General features: G+C 40.7%; 1 protein-coding gene across 1 annotated transcript in view; it reads left to right on the plus strand.

Annotated features, from left to right (window-relative positions):
* The window catches only part of MID1 (midline 1), a 138,681-nt gene that overhangs the window by 100,583 nt on the left and 10,605 nt on the right, over positions 1 to 27,493 (plus strand). Inside the window, exons 5-8 of the mRNA XM_049766775.1 lie at positions 5,755 to 5,882; positions 11,893 to 12,036; positions 23,478 to 23,639; positions 25,024 to 25,228. Of these exons, the coding sequence (XP_049622732.1) occupies positions 5,755 to 5,882; positions 11,893 to 12,036; positions 23,478 to 23,639; positions 25,024 to 25,228 (639 nt within the window). The remainder of the gene's footprint in view (positions 1 to 5,754; positions 5,883 to 11,892; positions 12,037 to 23,477; positions 23,640 to 25,023; positions 25,229 to 27,493) is intronic.

The raw sequence follows: 27,493 nt of genomic DNA on the forward strand, positions 1-27,493 counted from the left end.
GTTGTCATTGTAGATCTTGTTTATGAGAAGAGAACAAAATTGTTTTTATGAAAGAATAGAAAAAGTTAAAAGAAGAAACAAGAGTGGAGGAAAGTAAAAAGAAGCAATACAGTGACAAGCAAATTTATGAAAATTATTATATCTCCACTGAGGATTGGCTAACTTCTTAAACTGTTACCAAGAGGGGGCATTGACATTTCTATTTTCCATTTTCTTTAACTGAAACTAGTGTACAATATTTTTTTTGTGGCTTTTGGGTCACACCCGGCAGTGCTCAGGGGTTACCCCTGGCTCCATGCTCAGAATTGCCCCTGGCAGGCACGGGGGACCATATGGGATGCTGGGATTCGAACCGATGACCTTCTACATGAAAGGCAAACGCCTTACCTCCATGCTATCTCTCCGGCCCCAGTGTACAATATTTTTATAACTGCTCTAGTATCCAACCAGCTTCATTGTGTTATGCCTTATATTTGAAAAAAAAAGGTCCTCCTGCAACTGGTTATCTTTGCCTTTATTTCCTTTAAGTGATCTTCCCACTCAAAGAGAAATCCATTTTTTTCCTCATGACTCCTTGTCTACATGTGATCTTCAAATCCAGCAAATCCTGTGTGGTCCCATTCGGCTCTATTGGTGACAAGCCCATCTTACGAAGAATAGAAACATGACCTTGTTTTTCTTTCTACAAATAAATTATATAATATACTATATTTTCAGGCCTCATTAATATAGAATTCTTTGGGATGAGTTTATGTGTACCTTTCAATTTAGGTTTAAGATGTAAATGTATTTATTAAATCCAGGTATAAGAAACTGCCCAACCACTTGTGATAAATCTAAAATTTCATCAAGTTTGAGAACACACAATGCTTGTAAGAAGTTCCCTTTGTTGTTCTGTTCCTGTTCTCCCCACCCCCTTCCCAGCATCTGGTAACATGAACAAGTTGTTGGGAGACCAGGGTTCAAATTCCAACACATTCACTTATTTCATGAATTCTTTGAGTTTATCCAGGAACAATTTTTATATAGAAAGCTACTTTTCTCTGAAGTTATAATAATACTGTGTTATTGTAATAATATTACATGAAGAGCAGAGTTCTATTTATGTCTTCCTATTCCTGTAATTGTTTACCCCTCGTATTTTTTGCAGACACTTGCTGGTCTCTATCTTGTCTCTTTTTTTCTTTCTTTTTGTTTTTGGGTTTTTGGGGTTTTTTTATTTGTTTGTTTGTTTGTTTCTGGTTTTTGGGTTACACCCAGTGGCGCTCAGGGATTACTCCTGGCTCTGTCCTCAGAAATCGTCCCTGGCAGGCTCAGGGGATCTATGGGATGCCAGGATTCAAACCAATGTCCATCCTATATTGGCTGCATGCAAGGCAAACGCCTTACCGCTGTGCTATCTCACTGGCCCCTTGTCTGTTTTCTTAAACCTGTCACCTACCAGGTTTCTCTCATACATAATTTTCTAGTTTCCTGCCACCCATTGGACTTCAGTTCTTGTGTTCTTCTAAATTTGGTCAGTATTCATTGTAAGGGTAGAACATTCAAAACAAAACTTAGTTCTTGCAGAGCTTCCTAAAGTTAGAGTTGGATACAAATTTTCTGCATTTTTAGACCATTTAACATGAAAAGCATTGTTATTGATATGGTTATATTTGCCTCCCACCTAAATATAACTAAAAAAAAGGCTTTTCAGTTTAGTGACATCACCAACGATGAGGGAAAGTATCTAGAGAGACTAACCCAAACTTGACATTGTAAGAGAGGCATTGGAGCCTACAGGATCCAAGCTAATTGCTTAGTAATTATGAGTTGCATTAGGTCTGCACCTTTACATTTGTAAGTCTTAGTTTGATCATATGCTTCAAGCAGGCAGGGCCCTTAGGAATGAACAAATCTCTGACAAGAGTGATCATTCTTGCCTAAGATGGTTGTCTTCATGAGAAGATCTATAAATATACTAAAAATATTAGCTCAGTTCCTGTGATAAGATAAACATGCAACAAATGTTTATTGCCTTCCTTCCCACTTGCTAAATGTATGCAAATGAATTATATAATATACTCTATTATGAAAGCACATGATTAGATAGGGTTTGGATATGATTGTCTTTATATAGTTATAAATAGGTATATATTTATATAGTTATAACTACTTATATAATTATGGCTGTATATTATCTCTATATGTAGCATCATTATATAGTTATTTTAGTAAAATATTGTTGTGTAAAGAGAATGATGACATATGAATAGTACCCATTACATAATACCCATTTTCAGAGGGACTAGTAGTTCAAGATTCCTAAAGGTGACCCTTATTTTCATTGGCAATTCAACAATATTTCAGATTTCCCCAGAATATAGAGCCCTAAACTCTAAAACAATGTCAGGCCAGATAGCAAGTCCAGTGAGCAGCATACTTGCCTTGTATTAGGCCAATCCAGTCTTGATCCTTGGTACCCCATAAGATCCCCCAAGTCTACCAGGAGTGATCCCTGAGCCCAGAGCTAATAGTAAGCCCAGAGTACCACCAAATGTGGCTCAAATTCCAAAAGCAAAACAGACAAAAGTCATTAAATGTAGCATTTTTTAGAACATATGATGAATGGGTATTGAATTGTGTTCTACTGGATATTAATGGGTGTTAAAAACAACAGCAAGATTTAAGGATAAGGTACATTTGGGAATTCCTGAGCTAACCTAAGTAAACTAGTTTGATACTATGGGAGCTTGTACAATGAGCACTGCCGACTACTCTTCTGAAAAAGCACAGTTGGGTGCCATTGTTAGGGGGTTTACCTGGCATGGCAGATGGTAGGGGAGCAGCGTTGGGCATCTGCCCTGGCACTAACTATACATCAGAAATGTTGAGAGCAGTTAAGCTCTAGACATGGCTATTCCCTGAATGGCTGGTCCCAGGTGCTCCTGGTAACATGGAAATAAAGAACATCTAAGTGGAAAGAAATTAGAGGGTTACATGCATCATATCCTCCTAGACATTAAGATAAAGGACACCATGCCCTTATTTACCCGAAAAGGTAATGAGCTTAAGGCTTGTACATATCACATGAATACAAGCCAGAGGATCTTATAAGTCAGGAATTGAGACTGTGGCTTAGTCATGATGGCCCTGTGGAATGAGGCCTCCAAACCAAAGGTCACAAGATGGGCAACTGGGATTTGGGGATTGAGAGCTGGCAGGGAATGCTGAACTTGGCAAACCTCCCCTCACCTGTCACTCCCATTAAGAACTTAGAATTGTAGCCAAAGATCAATATCTTGACTTCCTTCAAAAGGAAAATGTGTAGGTGTTTAAAAAAAAACAGTAGTGAGCTCCAGAGATGCTGGTCATGGCATTTGCCTCTAGGCTTTGTGACTTTCATCTTTTCCTTCTCACTCCACAATTTACTACCATCAACATAGCTGGTGTTTTTCAGTGTTGCTAAGCAAAAGTCCTATGTCCTTCATTGTTGGGGTGGGTTTACTCCAACCAGGAGAAAGACTGGGAGGATATTTGGGGTGATGCTAAACAGAGTCTTCTTCCTCTGACTAGGAGAAATGTTGGTGCCAGGTTATCTATTCAGAACCCTCAAGAACTACTGAACAGAACATAACATCTGGGCTATGTGTGAGCCTTGGGGAGATACGATCCAAAGTAGGTTTGTCCCATGACAGTCCAATGGAGTGCCCCTGCTAGACAGCATGAAACAGAAATAATTGGGACTTTCAGGCTCAAAGGTTCTCTGAGAAGTTCAACTAGCACTTCTATAGCTTTTCTTGTAATTTCTGTGCATGCCTGCGAATATTCAGGACCCTGAGGCATGCTCTCAGGGCTTTGGAGACATTTGAATATTTGTTGCCTAAATCTGGGGCCTGACTTTGGCAGCATTGCTATTTACAGAACATAAAGCATTTAAATAGTTTGATTATTAAAATCTGTAACTATGAAGAATACCTGGTGGCCACCATCCTGTGTATTAGTTCAAATCACAATTTATCAGTAACAATAATTAGCCCAGTTCTTATGGGCTAAACAATTAAAGCATACAATTCTGTCATTTGCTTTTGGGGGCTACTCCCTGCGGTGCTCGGGATTTACTCCTAGCTCTGTGCTTAAGGATCACTCCTAGTGGGAATTGGGGGACAATATGGGGCACTGGGGATCAAATTCAGTTTGTCTGCATATAAGACAAGTGCCCTGTCCTCTGTACTGTGTCACTAACCCTGATAGATGATGTCTCAGTCAAAACAGACCACATATATGATAGTGGCCCCTATATCCAGCTTAGATATGGGGTAGGCATTATCTAAGTTTGTATAATTACACTATCTGGTTGGTCACAATAATGAAGTCACCAAGTACAACAATATAAATATTATATATAACTAATGTATAATACAACTAATATACATGTATAAGTATGATTTATAAAATCCAAAGCTTTCAGGAATTATGACATGTAAGAAGGCTCTAACTCTTGGAATAAACAGATTATAATTGTTTCTGGGTGACATGGAAGCATAAAGATCTAGAATTCTCCTTCTGGCTGCAGTTCTGTGGCCATTTGTAAATGAACACCATGCCCTTCTTCAGAAAATAAGTAGCTAGATTTATGCTAAACAAGAGTTTGATATACTCAGAGTGGTTTATATTATGCCAGATATTTTCCTGCTTTCAAGAGAATTACTACACTTTTGAATTAGGTAGAATATCTTGCTAGTAATTAACTTTTCTTAATCAAGCAGGTATCATAGCACCTAGTAAAAGGGTCCTTACCCATTTTTACCCTTTATAACTTAAAAATGTGTCAGATATGTCCAAAAACAAAACAGCAACAAAAAGACATTTTATTTGTAACAAGAAAGATAATACAGTGGTAGGGCACTTACTTGCCTTGCACATGGCCAACCTGAGATTGATCCCCAGCATCCCATATGGCCCCTGAACAGTACCAGGAGTTATTTCTGAGAGCAGAGCCAGGTGTACCCCTGAGCATCAATGGGTATGACCTTAAAACTTTATTACAAGAAAGCCTGAATGAAGAGGAAACACAGTGTCTCCACTGGCACAATTTGCAAGAAAGCCTGCAAATATTTTCCATGGCATCTGCTGGGGATATGGTGCAGGAAAATTAATACAAGGAGAATGAAAATGAGCCGACAAAAACTCCTTTTTTCAAGTTTATTTTAGAGAGAGGCTAGTAATTGATTAAACTAATCCAATATCTGAAAACATTCCTTTTTAATCTTAGCTCTGCCTTTTATGCAGTTTAAAATTTTGGAGACTCTTCTTTGAAGTGGCACAGGGTCGAGTCGGAGAGGAACGAGCATTTTCCCAAACATGTGTGAAGAAATGCCTGGAGCTCTGTGCTCTTGCTGGGGTCCTCAATACACAGCACCACTTTCACTTTCACCTCTAAGAGGAATTTTTTTCAATAGTGGAAATGAAGGGGGGGTCACCTTTTTGGTCATGTCCTTCATCTTTCAGCTTGTACTCATTTGCATTATATTATTGGGGTTGGTGCTGATTCTGAGGATCTTTTGAGGGGTTCCTTAAAAACAGAGCTTTTTTATTTTATTTTATTCACTCTAGTGAAAGTTATTTTCCTTTTATTTTCCCACTTATTTTATTTTCCATTCATTTTCTTCTATTTTTTTGAGGAAGTGCTGGTGAAAAGCCATCTTGACATCTCTCTTACAAGAAGTTCATCTTCCCCAGTCTAAAAACAAAGTTGTTTTGTTTCCGTTACAGAGTCTCCATGGCAACTGCATCTTCCCAAGTCCTAATTCCTGAAATCAACCTCAATGACACATTTGACACCTTCGCCTTAGATTTTTCCCGAGAGAAGAAGTTGCTAGAATGTCTGGATTACCTTACAGGTACTGTCTCTTTGTGTTTCCTTTAGTATTGCATGCGTTTGATAATGTAGCTTTTTCCCACCAGACTGTTGCCCACAAATCATTGCTCATAAACCTTGGTTCCTCCATATATTGTTTGTCTGAAATCACACAATCCCAGACTGATTAGGGGTCACAGAGAACAAATGGATCCTGATCACTAAAATTCCACTCATCACCATTTCTGACAGAAAGAGTGTTGACAGTACAAATTACACCTCTGTTGGCCACCAGAGAGACAGGATATACGACATCTTATGTCCACTTCACGTCAAAAAGAGAACAAAATAGTGCCACTTTGCCTGTCTCTCCTTTCATCTTCACAGTACCCATGGAGGTTGAATTAGAATCCTCATTTGCAAATAACAAGGAAACTATCTGGGGAATGGTGGGATTTAGTTGGAACTCAAATCTGTACAGAATCCCAGAGCCCTCTGCTCTTTTATTATGATATTAAATTTTAAAAAAGGTTCAATTTCATCTTTGTAAAGGGTTCCCTGGCAGAGATCCCAAATTCCTGGTACCATGTTTCAATCCTGACCTTTCTGATAGACATTTTGTGGTCCTTGCTTTCCAAATAAAAGCATGAGCACTAAAAGTTTCTCCCAGTGCTCACCATGCCACTCATTTTTTTCTTTTCTGTCAATGTCTAAAGCAAGTACTGACAACATTTTTCTGGGAGAATACAGATGGTTTAAATGACCTTTTAGCCAAAACTGCCAGTATCTGGAACTTTGGGAAGGCTCTACCTTCACAGAGAAGCCAGATGTGTACTTGACTGAGGACAGATGCAGCTTTCCAGAAACCACATCTCTAAGTCAGGGCGCCATCAGATTCCAACTCCAATTCTCTGTGTACATTAAAGTGTAAGTAATTGCAAAAGGTGGAGCCGGATAGAGGGAACATTGTGTGACAATAATTTGCAGTCTAGGAGAGACAGGCAGATTTTCCCCCTTTCAAATAGCTTTGTACTCAAATCACCCCTTTTCTTTGCAAGAATCCCAGATGCATTCCTGCTTCTGCAATGGGGCAAGCCCATCCATTGACTGCTTCTACAATTCCCTCTTTTTACTTCTATGAAGAAAGAGGCATCCATCAGCACAAAAAGCATCCAACATGTTGCAAACCTGTAGGAATTTGGTGTCCTACCTTTTGCGACTATTAGCTCTAAGTTTTAGCTGAGCTGACTTGTTATGCAGTAGAGTTTTCCCCCAAGAGCAGAAGAGATCACTTTATCTGCATCACCCAGCATTGTAGCTTCCGAATATACAGGACTGTTGAAACTTCAAGCATGGCTAGTTAGTTCTCACTTTTCTCTAGCTAATTACATTTAATGGAAATTTAAGTGATCATATATAACTTATGGCTGTTCTCTCAGGCACTTCTGGTCTGGACTTTCTCTGGCCAAATTGTTATTTCTGCCAGAAATCCTGTTATAAATCTCCTTTTGTTCCCCTTCTATAATGTGGAAATACGCATGATTTCAAGGACAAAAATCCAATTACCAGTGAGTGAACCCAAAGAAACCAGACAGCAGAGCCATGTGACCACTGTTGGACAGTGAGCTGGACAGCATATCAGTCTTGATCTACAAAATCAACAAAATCACCTTGGACCCCAGTATCTTCCTCATTTTTTGGCTTTGCCATCTTGATTTTGTTGCCCTTTTGGGGGGGTAGGGAGATCCACACCTGGCAATGCTGAGGGGTTACTCCTGGATCTACTCTAAGAGATCACTCCTGGCCATGCTTGGATGGCCATATGGCATGCCGGGGTAGAACCCAGGTGGGCCATGTACAAAGCCTTTCCCACTGTACTATTGCTATTGTGCTATGACTCTGGCCCTTTTATTGCCTTTTTTGCCACATGATCAAAAGACAACTTTCACCAGGTCAGCTCTAGGTGATAAAAGGGGAGTGTGAGAACAAGTTCTGTCAGTCAGGTTTCATTTTCAAGAAAATAAAATAATCACTCATAAAACACAGCTAGAAACCTTTCAGTTGTGTCTTGTGGGCCAAGTCCATGCCACAAGATCAGGGCCCAGGGTAGAGAAGACTGTTTGGTTGCATTTATGGCAATTCTGCACAAAATCAGAGTCTTGTTGACAAGACTGTCTCCTTCCAATTTTCCAATAATTAAACAAGTAGTGTTTCAACAAGTCATATTTCAAGAGCATGTGCCCATTCTTAGCCCACTGTGAGTGCCAAAGCACTGATTAAAGGGGAAAGCGTGCCCAAGTTTGCGCTGAATAGTAACATGTCCACCATATATCATCCCGATGGCTGTTTATGCCCAACTGAAGACCATATGGGGTACCTGCTATTATGCCTCCTTAGCTGTCAACCTCAAACACAAATTCAGCTCATTTCTAGACATAACATCAATCCTGGCCATAACATATGATACTTGGTTGATACTGCCAAGTCCAAATAGTTTATCGGACATTTATAAGCAGGAAATGAAGTGTTTGTGGAGTAAGAGACCACCATTCCTTGTGTCCTGTTTATGAGACACAAGAAAATAACAGTTCTGGTACCAATTCGGAGACTATTGAAATTGGCAGCAAGCTGCTGTTGTCATTTACAAGAAATTGGCTATTGACTTTTCAGGACAAACCCGTTGGATTTACAATCAAAACAGGGTTGGCCTGCCTGGCTGTGAAAACAAGATATTTTTCCACTCCTCTGTCATGCCTCTAAGTCAAGTTAATAACGGGAGAGGTAACATTTCCTCCCTGGTTGTTATTTGCCGACTTTGAACATAAGTTTTCTTTTGATTTAATCACATTGTAGAGCAGAAAGAACAAAATCTGCTTCAGTGGTGACTGGAGAAAATGCTCTATGATCTCTGGGGATACTTGGGGTGACGATTCAGATTTTTCTGTGGGGCCCTGCAGGACAATTCCGCACCAGCAGGAAACACGCAGACACCAAAGAGCGTGGTTTATGGTGCAGCTGGGTCTTTCCCCCAGATGGCCCCTCTGATGAGAGTCACTGCTTCACACCCTTTCCAGTCACGGCACGCAGCACTAAATCTTGCATGTAGAGACTTCAGGTTTATAAATACGTTTTGCAGAAAGAATCTTCCAAAGGCTATTAAGACCCTTTCTATCTTAATGCAGAACTTCATGCACTGCCTGACTTGTACTACTTCCTTGTAGAAGCAATTTTGTGGAGCTGAGCACCCAACACACAATATTGGATGGTTTACTTATGTACAATAGGTCTAGAAATTACTTGCTTCTTGGGACATTCAACCTGGAGAGAGCTTCAGATGGAAAAGAAAAAATGATTCAGATGATCAATTGTACTTCACCATTTTCATAAGCATAAGCCTTCTTTTAGTTGAGTTAGGACTCGTGAATCCTAAACAGATTTTTTTTTTCATTTTTATTTGGTTTGGGGCCACACCCAGTGATGCTATGAACTGACTCCTGGCTCTGCACTCACAAATCACTCCTGGCAGTGCTCAGGGTACCATATGCCACATCCAAGGGAAGCTCCCTACCCACTCTACTGTTGTTCTGCCCTCCCCCACCCCCAAATGAGAGTTTGGAGCCAAAAAGAACTTTTCTTAAACCAGGAGAGAAATCAAGCGGAAGCAGAGGTTGCTACAAATCTATAGAAGGCATATATATGTTTCTCCTTTTGAAGTTAGCTTCTGATGTACAGAAGAATGGGAATAAAAGCCCAAACTAATTATCCAAACCAGAGGTTCACATACATGGTCTATAAAGAGCTAGGTTGTAGATATTTTAGGGTTTGCAAGACATATGGTCACAACTATTCAGCTCTGCTGTTACAGCTCAAGGAAATACATAAATGGATGAACCTGGCTGCATTCCAATAAAACTTTATTTACAAAAACAGGGATTGAGACAAATTTGGCCCATAGGCATAGTTTGAGAACCCTTTGCTTCTGACATACTATTGCAGTGGAAAACACTATGCCTCATCTTTTTCTTGCTCACAAGCTCTTCTTACAAAGCTAGTTACTGAAAGCAATCCAGTAGAAATCAACTTAAAATCATTATTTTAGTAGGATTTCTACTTCTGCTCCAGAAGGTATTAAAGACATAAAACAGCAGCTTTCTCCAGCAGTAAATCTAACCGAGTGCCAAGGAATCATGTTTTCTTTCAGGAAGAAAATGTACTTCTTAGATAGAAGGATTGTTAATCATGTTCTTAATTTGAAATATCATTTTGTATATTGAAGAATGAGAAGAAAATAGGTCATATTACTAAGTTTCTTCTAAAGCATCAGAGCATCCAATGAAGGGATGAACAATTCCAAATAATATTTGGCTGACTTGTTTTAAAGTAGTACATGTCAGTATTTTCAAGTAGCTCCAGGTTGGCAAACTGATTAACTAGCCAGATCTAACTCTCTACCAGTTTTGTTTGGTTGGTTAGTTGGTTTTTATTTGGGGGACATACCTGGCATTGCTGGAGGCCAGTCCCACCTCTGTGCTTGTGGGTTGCTCAAAGGGGCCATGTGGTACTAGGCATCAAACCCAGGGCCTCGAATATACAAAGCAAAAATACAAACCCATCCCACCACCTCCTTGACTCTGCTCCAGCTATATTTTTATTTGTTTGTTTTGTTTTGTTTTGGGTTTTCGGCCACCACTAGCAGTATGTGGGGGCTACTTCTGGCTCAATGCTAACGGACCATAGCTGCTGGTGTTCAGGGGACATAGGTGGTACTTGGGGATTGAACCAGAATCAGCTGAGTACAAGGCAAGTATTTTAACCCCTGTACTATCTTTACTAGCCCCAGGATTCACTCTATTTTCTTTCCTCTGAAGAACAGCGATTTGCATTGCTATTAGTGACAGGGTTTTGTGCATACATGTGCCAACACTGCATGTTCCACCAGACTGCCACTCCCCTGTTTCCCCACTATAGTGAGCTAGCTGAGTTCTGTAGACCTTTGTTTTCCTAAAAACGAAAATTCTGTGGGGCCAGAGCAATAGTATAGAGTGTAAGTTGCTTGCCTTGCATGAGGACAACCCAGGTTCAATTCCCTGGCATTCCATAGGGTCCCTTGAGCCCCACTAGGAGTGTTTCCTCAGTACAGTTCTAGTACTATGCCCTGAGAATTGCTAGGTATGGCCTAAAAGCCAAAAAAAATGTTTCACTGATCCCCCGACCCATGTTTATTCAAGTACAGACTGTCTGTGGCATATTTCATGGCGCAAAGATATCATAATGGAGACTGTGTGGCCCACAATGCCTTGACTACTATTCATCCATCTAGACTTTATGGAAGTGATTTGTTGTTTCCCCCACCCCCACCCTGGTGTAGATGTGAATGAAACTACAGAAGTTCATCTTGTTTACTTTTTGTTTAGCATATTTTCTTTTTTTTAATATATTTTTATTTAAGTAACATGATCATAGTTGGGTTACAGTCATAACCAGAACACCTCCCCTTTACCAGTGTAACATTATCCCTCCCCCTTCCCATTCCCTGCCTGTATTCGAGACAGGCATTCTACTACAGTTATTTGTTTTTAAGTTCAGTAAGTTGTATTTTTTTCCTTAAAGGAGAAGAGTAAAAAAATATATAATAAAGGTGTGATAGTGGCAATCGCCGTTGTTTGCATAGGTCCAGAAAAATGGGGAAAATGGAAAAAAATCCTTGACTTGATTACAAAAAGGCCTTACCACAGAAGTTTATTGGCATAAGACCGACTCTGGGTTCCAGGTGTTTAGCATATTTTCTTTATGAATGAGATTCTGCTGTTTGTTTGCTAAAACTCCTAATCACACTTACCTGCTATGTACAGAGGAGTCCATGTTGGCTCACAGAAATCATTCTCCCCATTAAAAATCAAAGCAATATCCAGCCAAGATGTTCTTTCGAACATCTCTGGTGAGGTATCCCTGATGAACAAGAGTTGTAGAAAAGTGTGCAGCCAATTTCTTCTGCATTTTCTCCCAGAGGTGTTTGTTTATTCTCCCCTGATGAGCATCCTTTGTTCCCACAGCTCCCAGCTCTCCCACAATTAGAGAAGAGCTATGTACAGCCTCCTATGACACCATCACTGTCCATTGGACATCCGATGACGAGTTTAGTGTGGTTTCCTACGAACTTCGGTACACCATCTTTACTGGACAAGCCAACCTCGTCAGTAAGTAGCACACTGTATATTGGTTTCTCTCTTGAGTGAATGTTTTTGGAAGATTGCACTTCTAGGGGCCGGGCGGTGGCGCTGGAGGTAAGGTGCCTGCCTTACCTGCGCTAGCCTAGGAGATGGACCGCGCTTCGATCCCCCGGCGTCCCATATGGTCCCCCAAGCCAGGAGCGACTTCTGAGCGCATATAGCCAGGAGTAACCCCTGAGCGTCACCGGGTGTGGCCCAAAAACCAAAAAAAAAAAAAAAAAAAAAAAGATTGCACTTCTAAATTTAAATCTCAAGGGAAGACAAGAAAGGAAAGAAAAAGATATTATTGGAATTGTCCTGATCCAAAATGACCATACTCACTTGTACTAGCCTAGTAAAAAGTAACTTCCAGGGGCCAGAGTGATGGTAGAGCAGGTAGGGCATTTGCCTTGTATGCATCCGAGCCAGGAGTAACCCCTGAGCACTGCTGTCAATGGCCTAAAACCCAATAAAAAAATAACTGGACAAGAACGATGGAAATTAACCACTAACAAATCATGGGGTGACTCTTACCAACATTGGTAAGAGAAAGAAGTAGGAAGCTAGTATGGCTACTGAATCCATTGACACATTCAAAAGTTGCAGGTAGAAAGAAATGGCAGTGTCTATTGATGCTCATATAAATGTAAGAAACTCATTCAAACAAGGACTCTGGCCTGGCTCTCTGTGATGAGTGAGCAAGGAATCACACCATGGGTAAGAAATTGTGGATGTTTTCTGGGTGGAAATCAGATGGTTTTGTTAGCATACCTTTCTGAGGGTTTTTTCATAATTTTTATAAAAGAAATTACCCAGGAACACCAAATACTTGCTCCCACCCAAAGTTGAGACCATCCATGGAAATGTTATCAATTGGCTCTCATTGGGGAGAATATTTCAGACCTTACTTAAAACAGAGAGGCCCCTCAACCCCTATACCTTGCAATATACTTGGTATCAGGAATGATTTGATGAACTCACAGACCAGCAGGAGTGGCCAGAGAGAGAGGGTTCTCCTCCTTCTAGCCCCATTCCCATTTCAACCCAGTTGAAGACATGGCAAAGGACCAGAAGAAATTGCTTTGGTGGAAGGATGGTTGAAACTCCGTGACTAAAGAAAAGCACAATATGTCAAACAGGACAGATTAATGGCCACTTTTCAGCAAAGAAGGGTTTTGGATAACCCCATACCTATGGAATAGGCTTTTTGATATAAACCTTTTCTCTCTTAATTCTGCTGTTCTTTTTAATCGCCCATTAATTTGAGACAAGTGAGGTGTCAAAGAGTAATTTCATTTAGTACTAATTAAAAGGGTAGCGCAGAAAGACCCCCACTTTGAGTTTACTGTCAATGTCCCACACTGTTCATGAGTTCTTGTGTGTCCCCCCCCTCCCCCTCCCACTCTCTCCACCCCCAGCTCTCTTACCTTCTATATCCTTAACCTGCTTTGAGGGCTTTCTTTAAAATCTTGCCATTTGCTGAAAAGCTATGATTTGGAGAGTGTAAAATTAAAGCATTGAGGACAACTTCAGCAAGCTGTTTTGTGGGTAGGAAGCAGAGAGAGGGCAGAACTAGTGGTGTAGCAAAAAGGAGTTTTGGGGGGAGGTAATAGAGACACATCTCAAAAGAGAGGTTCCCAGGCAGCACTATCTTCCTAAGAAACTTAGCTTGAATGGCTCAGTATGTCAGGGATTCTCAACTACTGAAGCCTAGTTGCAAAGTTGAGTGAGGAAGGGGAGATGGTAAGAAATCAAAGCAGGATTCAGTCTGGCTCTAGAGAGCACATGTTCTTAATCATCCTGCAAGCCTTAGAGGAGAGAGGGCATCTGGCTTCCAGCCTATGCCATGTGACATGGCACACCGGAGTACTGTGATCCGATGCACTGGGGGAAGCTGACTTGGGCAGAATTGTGGAGACTGGACTGCAGTAGAGAGATTGAAAGAAGCAGATTTGTGAGCTACTAAAGTAAAAATCTCACCCCGAGACAGAATAGCCAGGACCTGCAAATAGCATGAACAACAGAGAAGGTACTTTCAAAGGGATTGATCTATCTGAGGCCCAAATCTGCAGGAAATACCTTTATTTTCCACAGGTACTTGAAACGCAGCAGGAGACATGTCTAAGAAGCTGCCTGGCAGTGTTTAGGCCTGGTTTCTTTGGCATTTTAGAAGTAGTCTTCTGGTTATCTTCTGTGTCCCTTCACTTCTACATGCCTTATAGCAAATATTGGAGAAATATTAATTATTTCCCATCTTGCTTTGTATGGTCTGAACACTATTACATTGTACAGAATACATCCAGTGCAAATTGGAATTTTTTAAATTAATGTAGCATTGTGAACATTGCCTGAATTGGATACTTTTCCATATACCAACCCTTCAGGTAGTCTAATCAAAGTCCCTTTGTATTTCTGTCATACACACATATTCTAGGGACACAAAAGATGGTGGTTACCATCCTACTGGACATTAGATCTGCTCCAGTACATTTATGAGGAAGCATAGTGCCCTGTCGTAAGGATAAACCTTATTTCTCTCCTCTCTTCTTGCTGTTTATTTAGTTTGTTTCCAATCTCTGGGCCTTATAAGCCATGCCTTGCCTAGTTCATCTCTTAACATACGGGAAGTTAGATTTGGAGACCATTTTGTGGTGGAATAGCTAGAAGATTATATGCATTGTATTTTTATTGATAATACCCTTCAAATTAGTGTCATGTGTTGAATAACAGTCCTGGATGTGGCTGGATGATGGTAAGAGGAATGGAAGATGAGGCCTTTCTCCACCAGACTGGGCCTCACGCCTGCAAGCCCCTCCAGCCGGCGGGTCTGCAGGTTCAGAATAGCGGCGAGGAAATGATCCACAGACAGGTTTCAAGAGACATCAGCTTTATTCAGGGCCCTAGCCAACAGGTGTAGCTTCTATCATAACCTTTCACCCTGAATCCATAATCAGCCCTGCATTCAACTTCTTTCAGCCATCTCTCCTGCTGCTTCTTCTTCTTCCCTCTTGCTGAATCTCCCCCAATCAATCCTCTAAATCTTCTCTAAATCTTCCTCCAGCCTCTGAGGTAATCCTCTTGATACCTCCCAAAGACCCTTCCCAGAAATGGGCAGGTCTTACTATCAGATAAGGTTACATAGGAAGATGGGGGTGGTGTGACAGTCATGTATTTCCATAGCTATACTCATTAATATTGCACTGATTGAGGATATAAAGGGAAATATATAGATAGACAGACAGACAGACACCATAAATTTGCCATGGAATTACAACCCAATAAGATTTTCTAACCTTGGGAAGTACATACAAAAAAATTGGAAGGCTGCAGAGGAATTAGCCTGGCCTCTATACTAGGAGAGCATGCAATTTATGGTTCAGGGGGTTGGGGGTAGAGGGGATATCTTCAAACCTAGATTATGCTTTACTATAATCCTGAAATAAAAATTATTCTTTATCCCCCGTAAAATACTAAACAGTCACTTATTCATTTAAGCAGTGGCTCTCAATTGGGCCAATTTTGCCCCCTGGGGGACATTTGGTCATATCAGGAGACAATTTTGACTCTCAAAGTGTGGGGGAAGAGCTACTACTGACATCTAGTGGGTAGAAGCAAAGGGATATCGGCAATATCCCACACAGTATACAGTGTACTCACATACACACACACACAGACACACACACACACACACACACACACACACAGAATTTCTGGATCCAAAAGTCAGGACTTCTGGGATTGAGAAACCTTGATTTAAAACAAGGCACATAAATAGCATTTCTAAAATCACATTCTAAATAGAGACAAAACCACACGCCAGTACCCACACACACTACTATATGACAGAGCATGGAAGAGGGGAGAAGCAAAGATAATTTATCTTGTCTTTGTTGAAGGTATTACTTCCTCCATTTCATGGAATGATTTTATCAAACACCCACTTCAAAAAGCTGAAGCCTAAAGACAGTTAAAAATTCAAATGAAGGGGAGGAAAGGAGAGCAGTGGAGGTGTGTGGAGAGCAAGCAGGTAGTGGCATGATTGACTGCAGGAAGCAAATGGGGATCGATCAGGCTGGTGGCAGATTCAAAGCAACACTTAGAAGTTCTCTGAAAACAACCAGTTGAAGCAATGTCTCAATGAACGGATAGAGTATCCCTCAAAAGGAAACATTTGGAGTCATTTTATACCTATAGAATGGTTCTGGGCCTATGTTCTATTTCTCTAGAACTATTTATGCCGGAGTCAGGAAAAATGACATCACTTGTATATTACTGAGTATGAAACTTTCCAAAACCTAGCAACTTCACACAATGCCTGTTTGTTATTTGACCATTTCTGGATGGCAGGATTGTAAGCTCAGTTTAATGGGGTTCTGTTCTTAGAATCACAGAATGTGAATGTGTTATCTGGGTTGCATAGTCATCTGGAGACACACTTAAGGAAGAAACCATCTTCTGTTTCCCTCAAGTGGTTGTCAGGATGTATTTCATTTTGACGGTGCAGTTCTGGGATGACTGCCTCCTCGAAAGTATTGAAGGAGGGAGGGAAGGGGGACTTACTCTGCATCTGTTTCCTTATCCATTAACAAGATGACATGTTTGGAGCTAGAGAAGAGATAGCCCAGGGGTGTGGTGCTACTTGCCTTGAATGAGAATGACCCTGTTCCAATCTCTAGCTCTATATAGTGTTCCTCAAGCACTTTCAGAGAGTGATCTCTGAGCCCAGAATCAGTATTAAACCTTGAACACCACCGAGTGTAAGTCAGTTCCCTCTCCCCGGAGAGGGGTGTGTGTGTGTGTGTGTGTGTGTGTGTGTGTGTGTGTGTGTGTGTGTGTGTGTGTTTGTGTGACAAAAGTAACGTTCAGGGATAACTTTTGGCCCTGCACCTAGGAGTTACTCCTGGCAGTGCTCAGGGATTGAACCTGTGTTGGTTCTTTAGCCTGGGTTGCTCATATGCATGGCAAGTGCCCTACCCATTTAACAAGCACCTAAAGTTTTTACAGCTCTCATTCCTATGAAAGTATAGACTTAACTCTCCAATCATTATATTTATTTAAAGGGCTGGGTTATTTTGGTCATGTGATGAAGATCAATTGGGTAGTTCGCCAGGATTACTTCCATGGCAACATTTTACACAACATTCATGTTTCAGTATCTATCAAAATACTATTTGCCTTTATGTTCTGTCACCTGGAAAACTATCTCCTATAGATATTTTATTAAATGACAAGCTCTAATGATAAAACTCCATAGTCTCTCCTTTTTTATTTTTTGAGGGGTTTGATTTGGGGGTCACACCCAGTGATGCTCAAGGCCTACTCCTGGCTCTTGACTTAGGAATTGCTCTTAGCGATGGAGAGTGGCCATATAGGGTGCCAGGGACTAAGCCCAGGACTGCCTCATGCAATGCAAACACCTTACCTGCTGTGTTATTATTCCAGACCCTAAATAACTTATAGTCTTGATTGATAAAAGTGGTTCTTTCCATCATCATACTAAACCCTAACTGGATTTAATAGTGGAGAGTTCTAAAAAGTCTTGAACTAATCAAATTCATATATACAAACACAAAATTAATGGCATTATCATTTTAAAATTTTTCATCTTTATTAGTAGGCTTCTGAGTAGATATGTCAGTGAATTTCTTATTAATATATAGGCATGTATTTAATTTTACAATGTATTCCATGTTTTTTCAATGCTACCTTTATGCCTCATTTAAAATCTTAAATTAGGACTTTTCCCCAGCAGCTATTTTTGTTTTATTATTAACACAAGTCAAAAGATACATTTCTCTAAGGCTTCATAGCAAAGGAATTGTCCTTAATTTATTTCAGTTACTCTGGAAACATTCATGTAAGTGATTAAACATAGACTTCTTCAATTGAAGTAAAAGTCTGTCTAATCTGTTAGAAGAAAGAAGATGTGATGATGAGCTATGACAGACAGAATTCTGTAGAGAAATGCTTCGGGCCCACTATGACCATGACAGAAATGTACAACATTGTAAAATTTAATTCAGTTTCATTATTAAGCAGTGATTTTCCAGGTTCCATTGTTGTGGTCACACTTGAAGCTAAATTGGAGGTGTTGAATATTGGAACACCCTGAAAGATGATTGAAAACAAATTGGAAAAAAGGCAAAGTTTCAGGCAGAATGGTTGTGCGGGTGTTTCATAAAGAGATGAATAAAACCTGGTCAACTGCCGCAGCACAGTGGGATAGCCACACAGTGGGATATCAAGGCAGAGAAGTCTGGGGCCTGGCATTATATGCTAGAAATTAAATGATGTTGGCTGAAGACCAATACTAGCAACCCAATAATGTTGTGCTCCAGGGTACCCCACTTATTCTAGGCCCCCCCCAAGGAAAATGGTCAATGTTGCTTTCTAGACATTTTAAATCAACTTTTCAATTATTATCTTGGCAAAAAGTATAAGATGAAGGTAAGCTGAAAGGATTATTTGGATATGTAAAAGTACATTGTCCTACTATAAAGCTCCTCAATGAAATTTTACTGCTCCATAAGCTATTTGTTCTTTTAATATTCCATGGGAAAAAAATTAGTGACCACTTCCAAATTAATCAGCATCATTAGAGTTCCTTTTTTTTGGAAAGGGTTACTGAAACATTAAATTGGGAGAAGAAATGGGAGTGGTTAAGAATTTGGATTGTAGGCCAAGTGGCAGTTTGGAACAATCTCAGACATGTGCCTTTATGTTGCTGCTGAAAGCATTCCCTTGCCACATTAAACCTGGTTCTGGGATTGTACATTGATGTAAAATTTATTGAAACATTTTACATTTGCTTTTTTAAACCACCATAGTCTTTTTATTTTAACATGTACAATTAAGCAGGAATCGTGTAAATGTGGTAACCTGGATAGGCTTCTCATTTGATTCTACTGAATGCCTATATTGTCTGCATTGGTCCTGATGACTCTGGACAAAGGAATATGAGTGGATTATTCTAGGCCATTGAAAAGCTCATTGTTTTGTTTAATTGCTATGGTAATGTTATGATTCCAGGCTTTGTGGGGCCCAGAGTTCAAACTAACCATTCTTAGGTTGGCTTAGAAGCTACTACATGATGGTGGCCCCTCAGAAATATTGAGTTTCTTATTTATTCTGTGTTCATGTGAAAAGTTAAGGAGAAGCTGTGTCCTGACTATCCAAAGTACTATGAAATAGGGACATGCCCAAATTATTCCACTATCTGTGGAAGTTGTCCTGGATCTTATGTGAGATTGGTAGAAGAGAAACTAGGAATCTCCAGTTGTTACATTTCTGGATTCCAGCACAACCTAATGAAACCATTCTGAGGCTCACATCCTTTGCTGGCTTTGAACTACCATATTTGCCGGCATATAAGTTGACTGGGCGTATAAGACGACCCCCTAATTTTGCAGTTAAAACATAGGTTTAGGCCTATATTCACTGTATCAGACAGAACGTTCCTGTGCTGCAACTGTATGTACCACAGTGAGCCAATCACAACAAGCAAAGGTTCAATAGTTATACTGTAATAGACTTCCTCTCTGACTCTGGCCAATCTGAGCAGGCTTTTTACAGTGTAGATTCGGGTCCAGAACAGTGTCTAATTTGCATGCATCAGAAGCCTGCTTGGATTGGCTGAGTTAGAGAGGTGGTCCGAGCAGCCTTGCAGTGATTGGTGCAGAATCAAGTTGGAAAATTCGTTTTGTGGCAATATTTAGACAATTTTCGTTTAGCGGCATATTGAAACATTTTTCAGGATATACTCAGAGTATAAGACAACCCCCGGTTTTCGGTTGACATTTTTTTGTTTCAAAAATCGTCTTATACGCCGGAAAATATGGTAGCTTTGTCAACTCTGGCACTACTAATGACAGTGGTCACAGCTGGAAAAGAGTCAGCCAGAACATTCTACATACTGCACACTACATAGAGATAATATGACATACACAAACCACATATTTGCACATACCAACATACAACATACAAATGATAACTGAGCTGATTTTTTTGATACTTGAAAGGGTACCTTCAAATTTTTCTCAAGGAGGCCACCAGGAACTCTGTTTAATTCCAAAGACTTGAATGTCTTGAAATGTTTTGCAAAGAAATAGGTGTAGGTAGGTTCCAGCTCTGCATTTGAGAATTTCTGTATACAGAAACCCTACCTTCTTTTTCTTTCTTTCCTTCTTTTTATTTCCTCCTTTTTCTTTTTCTCCCTTTTTTCTTTCCTCTTTTTCTTTCTTTCCTTCTTTCTTTTAGCCCTTAGGTCCAAGTTCCTCAAGATCAAAAGCACTAACACTTTGACTTGCAAATTTATTGAAAGGGAATGAGGGAGGGGTGTTAAGTGTGGAGTCCTTCAGGAAGTGAAGGGGTGCAGCCCACTACTAAGAACCCAAGAAGGAAACTAACTTGAGGCCGGAAACTCCTTGACAGCCCTCCCCAGGGGCTGGGAAAGTTCTATTAAAGTGGAGATTGATGGCTGTAGAGGCTAGAGAAGAGACTCCGGGCCCACTACCAAAGAGATGTTTTCAGCATCAGCCAGCTGCAGAGCAAACAGCCTTCCTTTTGCCTGCATGTTCTTCCAAGTGCCATAAATACACAGCCTGCTCCCTACAACCTGCAGAGCACAGCCAGGGTAGCAGCCCTTACTGTGCTATGAAGGGTATGAGAGGGAAGCTGGTTCAAACCCCCATTGCCACTGTTCTCCTAAGGCCCAGGCTGGGCACTGGAACCCCGGGTTCTCTTAGGAGCCTGTCCATGATGGCCAAACTTGTGCTGGAGTCCAGACAGCCCTTCAGTCTCAGACATTGGATTTCACTTGGCCAACCTGCTGGGCTCATTCCTGTAACCAATAGCTGGACAGTCCCTGCAGAGTTCTTCTGTTTTGTCTGAATTAGAGCCTTCTCCACAGCATCCAGACCACAAATGCAGGCCCCTGGTATTTCCATCCTCTTCCCCCAGCCCAACTTTATCCTTGTGAAAAAGATTAGTGTTTCTCAAAATAAATGGTATCACACACACTCACACTCACTCACTCATTCACTCACTTCACTCACTCACTCACTCACTCACTCACTCACTCACTCACTCTATACAAGACTGCAATAGTGAGTGCCCTGGCCCTGTGGTTAATCTTGGCTCTCTTCAGCTGGAATGAGAATGGAAAGTTCAAAAGGTTGAACTGATCTGAAAATGATGGAGACCCCTGCAGAAGAGAGTCAGGAGCTGAAAGCTTGGAGTGCCCACATCAGAGACACAGAACCTGAACTTTTTCTTCTATAAAAAGTGCTTTTTCCAAGGATCTCGGCCTCCCAATCTGCAGAAACTTATAGAGGCCAATAATTGGAAAAAGGCAAGAAAAAAGGCTTCAATGATGCCAGACTGGTATCAGGATGACGACCAACAGCTTCCAACCCAGATTCTGACTCAAACTACCTCAGGTGCTCATGTGCGGAGGCTGGCTGCCATGCTCCCCGTGGTCAAGCGCCCACTCCAGCACAAGCTGCCCCAAGGGGCAGAGAAACAGTGAGGGGCAGAGAGGCGGCAGATCCAGCCTGGGAAGGCCCCACGTGGCCAAGGGTTTTGAGAAGGGAGTCGCCCACAGCTCGCTGCTATCTGAACTTGATGGAAAAAAAAGAACGAAGCCCAATGGAAAAGCTGGTTTTTAAAACCTCCTGCATCTGAACTGTGTTTCATCAGGTTTATCTCTTAACCCTATTTGCATCTGTCATTATCTTGCTGATTAAAATGTGTTTTATAGTTTTTCCCAATGAATATTACCCAATTGCTATGATGTCTTATGGTGTATCTTAAGTAGCAGTCTATTTTCAAACTGTATTTTCTTCAGAAATGTTCTTGTAATTTTGTTTAGAGAAGTTTATGGGAAGGAACTAGGATGTTATAGACTTATAAAAGTGTTTGGTGAACTAGTGTTAAGAATTCTCAAACTACAAATGTATCTGCAGAAAAGTTCCAATGTTTTTGGAAAAGGTTGATATTTTAATTGTACACTTTAAACTTTGATGCATTTGGGTTATACTAGAGTTCCTGCCTTTGGCAGAGATCAGGAAAACAAAAGCTTTGTAACCTTGTCTCATTTCCCCCCTCTTTTTAAAGACAAAGAACCCAGAAATGTTACCTACCCCACCCCCAATTCCATATGCTAATCTCACCTAAATGGTCAGACCCACCCACAGCTGGAAGGGGTCTGTGGTTGGTAATTAAGAGGTTGCCAGGGAGGTGGGGAGAGAGACACAGCTAAGATATGGAGAGCAGCAGGAAAGAGGCTGCTTAGTTTAGAAGCCAGGTGGCACATGGCAGTTCGGGCCTTGTAATAAAGTTGGATTTCTCCTGATCTTCATCTGGATCTTCATCTGACTGCCTGTGAAATCATTTCTCCACCATTACTCTGCATCCTACAGACCCACCTGCCATAGGGGGTGCAGGCATTGGGTGGAGCTTAGAAAGGCCTCTTGGACCATATATATTCTATTTAAACAATAGGTAATAGTGCAGTTGTGAAGTGCTCTCTTTTCTCATAAAGATGAAGACTGGGGGGAATCCTGCAGATCTGTCTGTGTTAGCAAAGTCTTCCCCTACCTGGCTCTGTGTCTCCTCTCCTTTGATTCTTCGATCTAATCAAAGGGTCCAAAATGCAGTGTTCATTGCAGTGAGGGGTGTGGGTGGGAAATTGTTACTGGTGCTTTCTGTCCACATACACCCACAGCACTTTATAACATGTCACACAGATTCATTGTCAGAATTTGCTGGAAACACCTCAGCCACTCCTGCTCATAAACAGAATTTGTAATAGAATTATCATCAGAGGCATTTTCATTTAGAGCACTCAGAATACTCAAGTGTTGGTTTCTTTATTTTTTGGTAACTCATGTGCCAACGTTTTAGCATTTTTTATTTCTTAAAATTATTTAAACACTGCAGTTTACAAAGTTGTTCAAAATACAGTTGTGGGTTTTTTTCTCCCACAATTAAAGTTGTTCATGACTGAGTTTCATTCACCTAGTGTACTTCACTAGTGCCCATTTCCCACCACCAATGTCCCCAGTTTTCCTCCCTGCTTCTCTGTGGCAGAAATTTTCTTCTCTCTTTCTTCATTTTCCTTTTAGACAGTATGTTTTGCAATATTGTTGAAGGGGCATCATGCATATCACTTTCCCTCCTTTCAGCACCCACTTCTTGTCTGAAGTGACCATTTTCAACTCTCATTGTCACAATGGTCCCTTCCCTGCCCTCACCTGCTCTTCAAAGGCAAGCTTCCTCCCATGAACTACTACTCATCTCTACTGTCTCTGGATATTAATACCATTGTTGTTTGGTTCCTTAAGTAAAAAGGGACCCCACTCAGGTTTCATAAAGTTAAGTCAATAATGTCTCATGCCCAAGACTTGAATGGTGTCTGGTTGGCTTTGCAGGTCTGTGTAACTCAGCTGATAGCTGGATGATTGTGCCCAACATTAAACAGAACCACTACACTGTGCATGGGCTCCAGAGTGGCACTAAATACATCTTTATGGTCAAGGCCATCAACCAGGCGGGAAGCCGCAGCAGTGAGCCTGGGAAGCTGAAGACGAACAGTAAGTTCATGAGTCTCTTGTCTCCCTGCAACCATCCTACCTTCCTTGCATCTCCTTTCCTCCCCCCATTATGTGTGGTCAACATAATACACATGAGTTCTTGTGGGGACTAGGATATGTACATATATGTTTGAAGTGATATAAAGGGCTGGCAGATAGCCTTTCTGCTATGTGCCAAATAATAAATATTTAGGGACTGCTAAAGTTGCATGATCCTGATCAGAGTTACCAAATCCTGGCCATTTTAGAACAAAAGCATGTGGAAAGTACCAGGAAGAGAGTGCCAAGGACCTGTGTGAGTATTTTGCATCTAGGAGGCCCAGATTCATTCCCTGACATCTTGTGCCCCCACCCCTTGAGAATCCCCCAGCAGTAGCTCTTGAGCTAGGTGTAAGCCAAAATCAAACAAAATGTGACCATATATAACACAGAACCTGATAGGTACAGTCAACGTCATGTAATGTCACAGCTAATTTTTTTCCTGAAATTTTCTGAGAGCTGTATATTGGGTAGGTAAAGCTTAGTTGCTACACCACTGGCTACAGAGTTTGGATACCAGGTATTGCAATGGGTTGTAACTAACTTCCTGCATTTCAGTGCAGCTGATATGATTCAATGACAGGCAGAAAGTACTATTGAATTGTCACAGCTACAAAAATGTCGGGTGTGATGCTGCTAGGGTTTCATAATCGATTAAATATTCAAAACTCAAATGTGAGGACTCAGAGGTGGCCTTACTTTGTGTGTGTATGGAAAAACTTGGGAATTACAAAACCCAGTTATTACTAGTACATATTTTCCCTTGATTTTGTGGGCTAAAATCACAAATGCATAGTTATTCTAAACTCATAAGAGCAATTATTAGAAACCTCAAAAAAGGGTGTTTGGATTTGTCTATATGTTTACATCTACTTCCTTGTTTTCTGGCGTGAATTTCCTTAAACAGGTGTGTTCCTGGTTAAGCTGGTTTAAGCACAAGAATCTCTTTAGGGGGTGCTCTTTAGCCAGATTATATTTGTGCAACGATTAGCATGACACCACTGGATTTCTGTTTTGGAACTGTCAAACAAGGTTATAGGGACGCAATCAAAGTCACTAGTCTTACTTTGCTTTAAAAAATAAGATTCTGGGGCCAGAGAGATAGCATGGAGGTAAGGCATTTGCCTTTCATGTAGAAGGCCATTGGTTCGAATCCCAATGTCCCATATGGTCCCCTGAGCCTGCCAGGAGCAATTTCTGACTGTGGAGCCAGGAGTAACCCCTGAACGCTGCCGGGTGTGACCCAAAAACAAAAACAAAAAAACAAAAATAAGATTCTGAAAATCTGTCATGTTCAAATAAATCATCCTCTACTTCTCTTTTCCTTTCATCCATTAATTTCCAGGCCAGCCTTTTAAACTGGATCCCAAGTCTGCACATCGAAAGCTAAAGGTATCCCATGATAACCTGACAGTCGAGCGTGATGAGTCATCCAAAAAGAGTCACACTCCTGAACGATTCACCAGCCAAGGGAGCTATGGCATAGCTGGCAACGTGTTCATTGACAGTGGCCGCCATTACTGGGAAGTAGTCATAAGTGGAAGCACCTGGTAGGCATTTGTACCTATTTCACTTGCCCTTTCTGAGATCCTCAACCCTTAACAGTGTCCATCTTAAAGCTTTTCTGCATGTTCTTCTTTGTAAGTCAGCTATTGGTATAGTCCTGATGTGTAACAATCATTCCAAACTCAGTGGCTTCAAATAGCATTTATTATATACACAGGTTCTATGGGTTTGCTAATCAAGATGAATCTTAGCTGAGCTTGTCATTATTCTATAGGTTAGATCTAGATCTGATCCATATATCTCTTCTTTCTCTTGGGACATGAGTTGTTCTCATAGAGCCTAAGAGTGCAAGCAGAACCAGAAATAGTCATTCTGAGGCCCTTTCTAGAAGATAAAATGTGCCCATTTCCTCCCTAAAAGTTTTCATCATTTGAAAAATTCCAACTATCTGTTGCCTTGCTGTTTGTTTACTCTAGATGGAGTCAAGCATTACTCACAGGCTGGGAATAATTTTCACTGAATATTCTCAGCCTAAGGCAAAGGTCAGGTACAGTATACATTGGGATTTGTTAACCATACCAAGTTAACCTCACCCACCTTTACCTTATTCTGGCTAATTATCTCACAAATGCCAACTTTTTATTGCTCAAAAGCCTACATCTCATACTAGTCACAAGTCATTGACCCAAACATTTTACAGATGTCCATTCATCTGCTACAAGTGGAAGTTCCAGTACAACTTGTTTGTTGACAGGATAGCTGAGACACTTGTCCAAGGTCACAAAGCTCATAGGTGTTGGGAAGTCAGCAGTCATGAAGCACCAGATGATTTTTGTTGCAACTACTCAATTCTACTGTTGTGGGCAGGCAACCACAAACCACAAGTCTATGGATGTGGCTATGCACCCAAGAAAGCTTATTTATCAAAAGCAGATGGCCAGTTTTGGCCTATGGGCTATAGTTTGCTGATCCCTTCTCTTAATCATTACAGTACATCTTTAGGATTTGTAGCCCTCTCATCTCAAATTTATGCAAATAATGTATTGCATCTTACAGTGTTGGGGTTTTTTTTTGGGGGGGGTAGGGGCCATACTGGTAGTGCTCAGAGGTTACTCATAACTCTGCAATCAGGAATTACTCCAGACACTACAAGGAATACTGGGGATCAAACCTGGGTTAGCTATGTATAAGGCAAGTGCTCTAACCACTGTACTCAAATTTTTGTTAAGATGTTGTGGTCTATAATCCTATTAACGGTGGTTTCTTATACATATGATTCCAACATCACACCCCTTTTACACTGTCTCAAAGAATGTTGGTGCATATCAAGATAAATCCTATGGCAGGTAAGGCACAAGTCTTTCATGTATGCAGCCAGCCCACACTGTATCTCTGGCACCATATGGTTTCCTGAGCACCACTAGCTGTGTCCAAAAAAATCGAAATGCTAAATAAAGGATTTTTCATTTCTCCCAGTCATGGTACTGATACTCAAACAAGTGAGTTTTGTCATCATCCTCACGATTCTCTTGACCTTCAAAACGTTCTGTTCCAATATGCCAAGGGAGGATGGAGGGCACATCTTTATACTCTACTTGACTCTGGATATTTGCAGTGTTTTAATCACATGGGGGCAAGAGAAAAATGCCCAATGGGAAATTCACCTGCAATGAAATTTTGCGGGTGTGAAAAAGCAAACATTTTTAGACAATTAACACACCCTATTAATCCAGGATGGAATCCAGTGTCTAAGACTTGCAACCCATTAATAATTATTTATGAGAAATGATACCTGATCATTATGAGCTCATTCCCATTGATGAATAGTACGGGAAATTCCAACAGACTACTTCAGTTATATAAACACAGATCACGGTTACCTTGAAAACACCCACCAGATGTCAAAACTAACTCTTGAGGGAGGAGAAATTTCTAAAATTAATTGCCACACTTTGGATCTTTGAAAATCTGTCGTTTTCAAAAATTTTGAATGTAGAAAGTTGTTTGACATTTCTGTGAGGTGACCCCAGTGTGATTAAATGCTGGTGACACCCAGATTTGCTGCAGCTAATGACACATATATTTTCTTGGGAAACACAGTCCTGACTTTAAATTAATGTGGATGCCATGATCCATACAATGGACCATTTCACATAGCATTGCTCTGAAAAGCATCATTTTTAGAACTTGGGATTTTCCGAGCTGCACTGAGTAACTTTATGGAACATTACCTGAACCTTTCAAGTTCAATGGAAATATGTATATGATTTTACAGATTAATGATAATATAATGGTATTTTCCGTTGTTT

The sequence above is a fragment of the Suncus etruscus genome, chromosome X (assembly GCF_024139225.1).
Source record: "Suncus etruscus isolate mSunEtr1 chromosome X, mSunEtr1.pri.cur, whole genome shotgun sequence".
In the NCBI taxonomy this organism is placed as follows: domain Eukaryota; kingdom Metazoa; phylum Chordata; class Mammalia; order Eulipotyphla; family Soricidae; genus Suncus; species Suncus etruscus.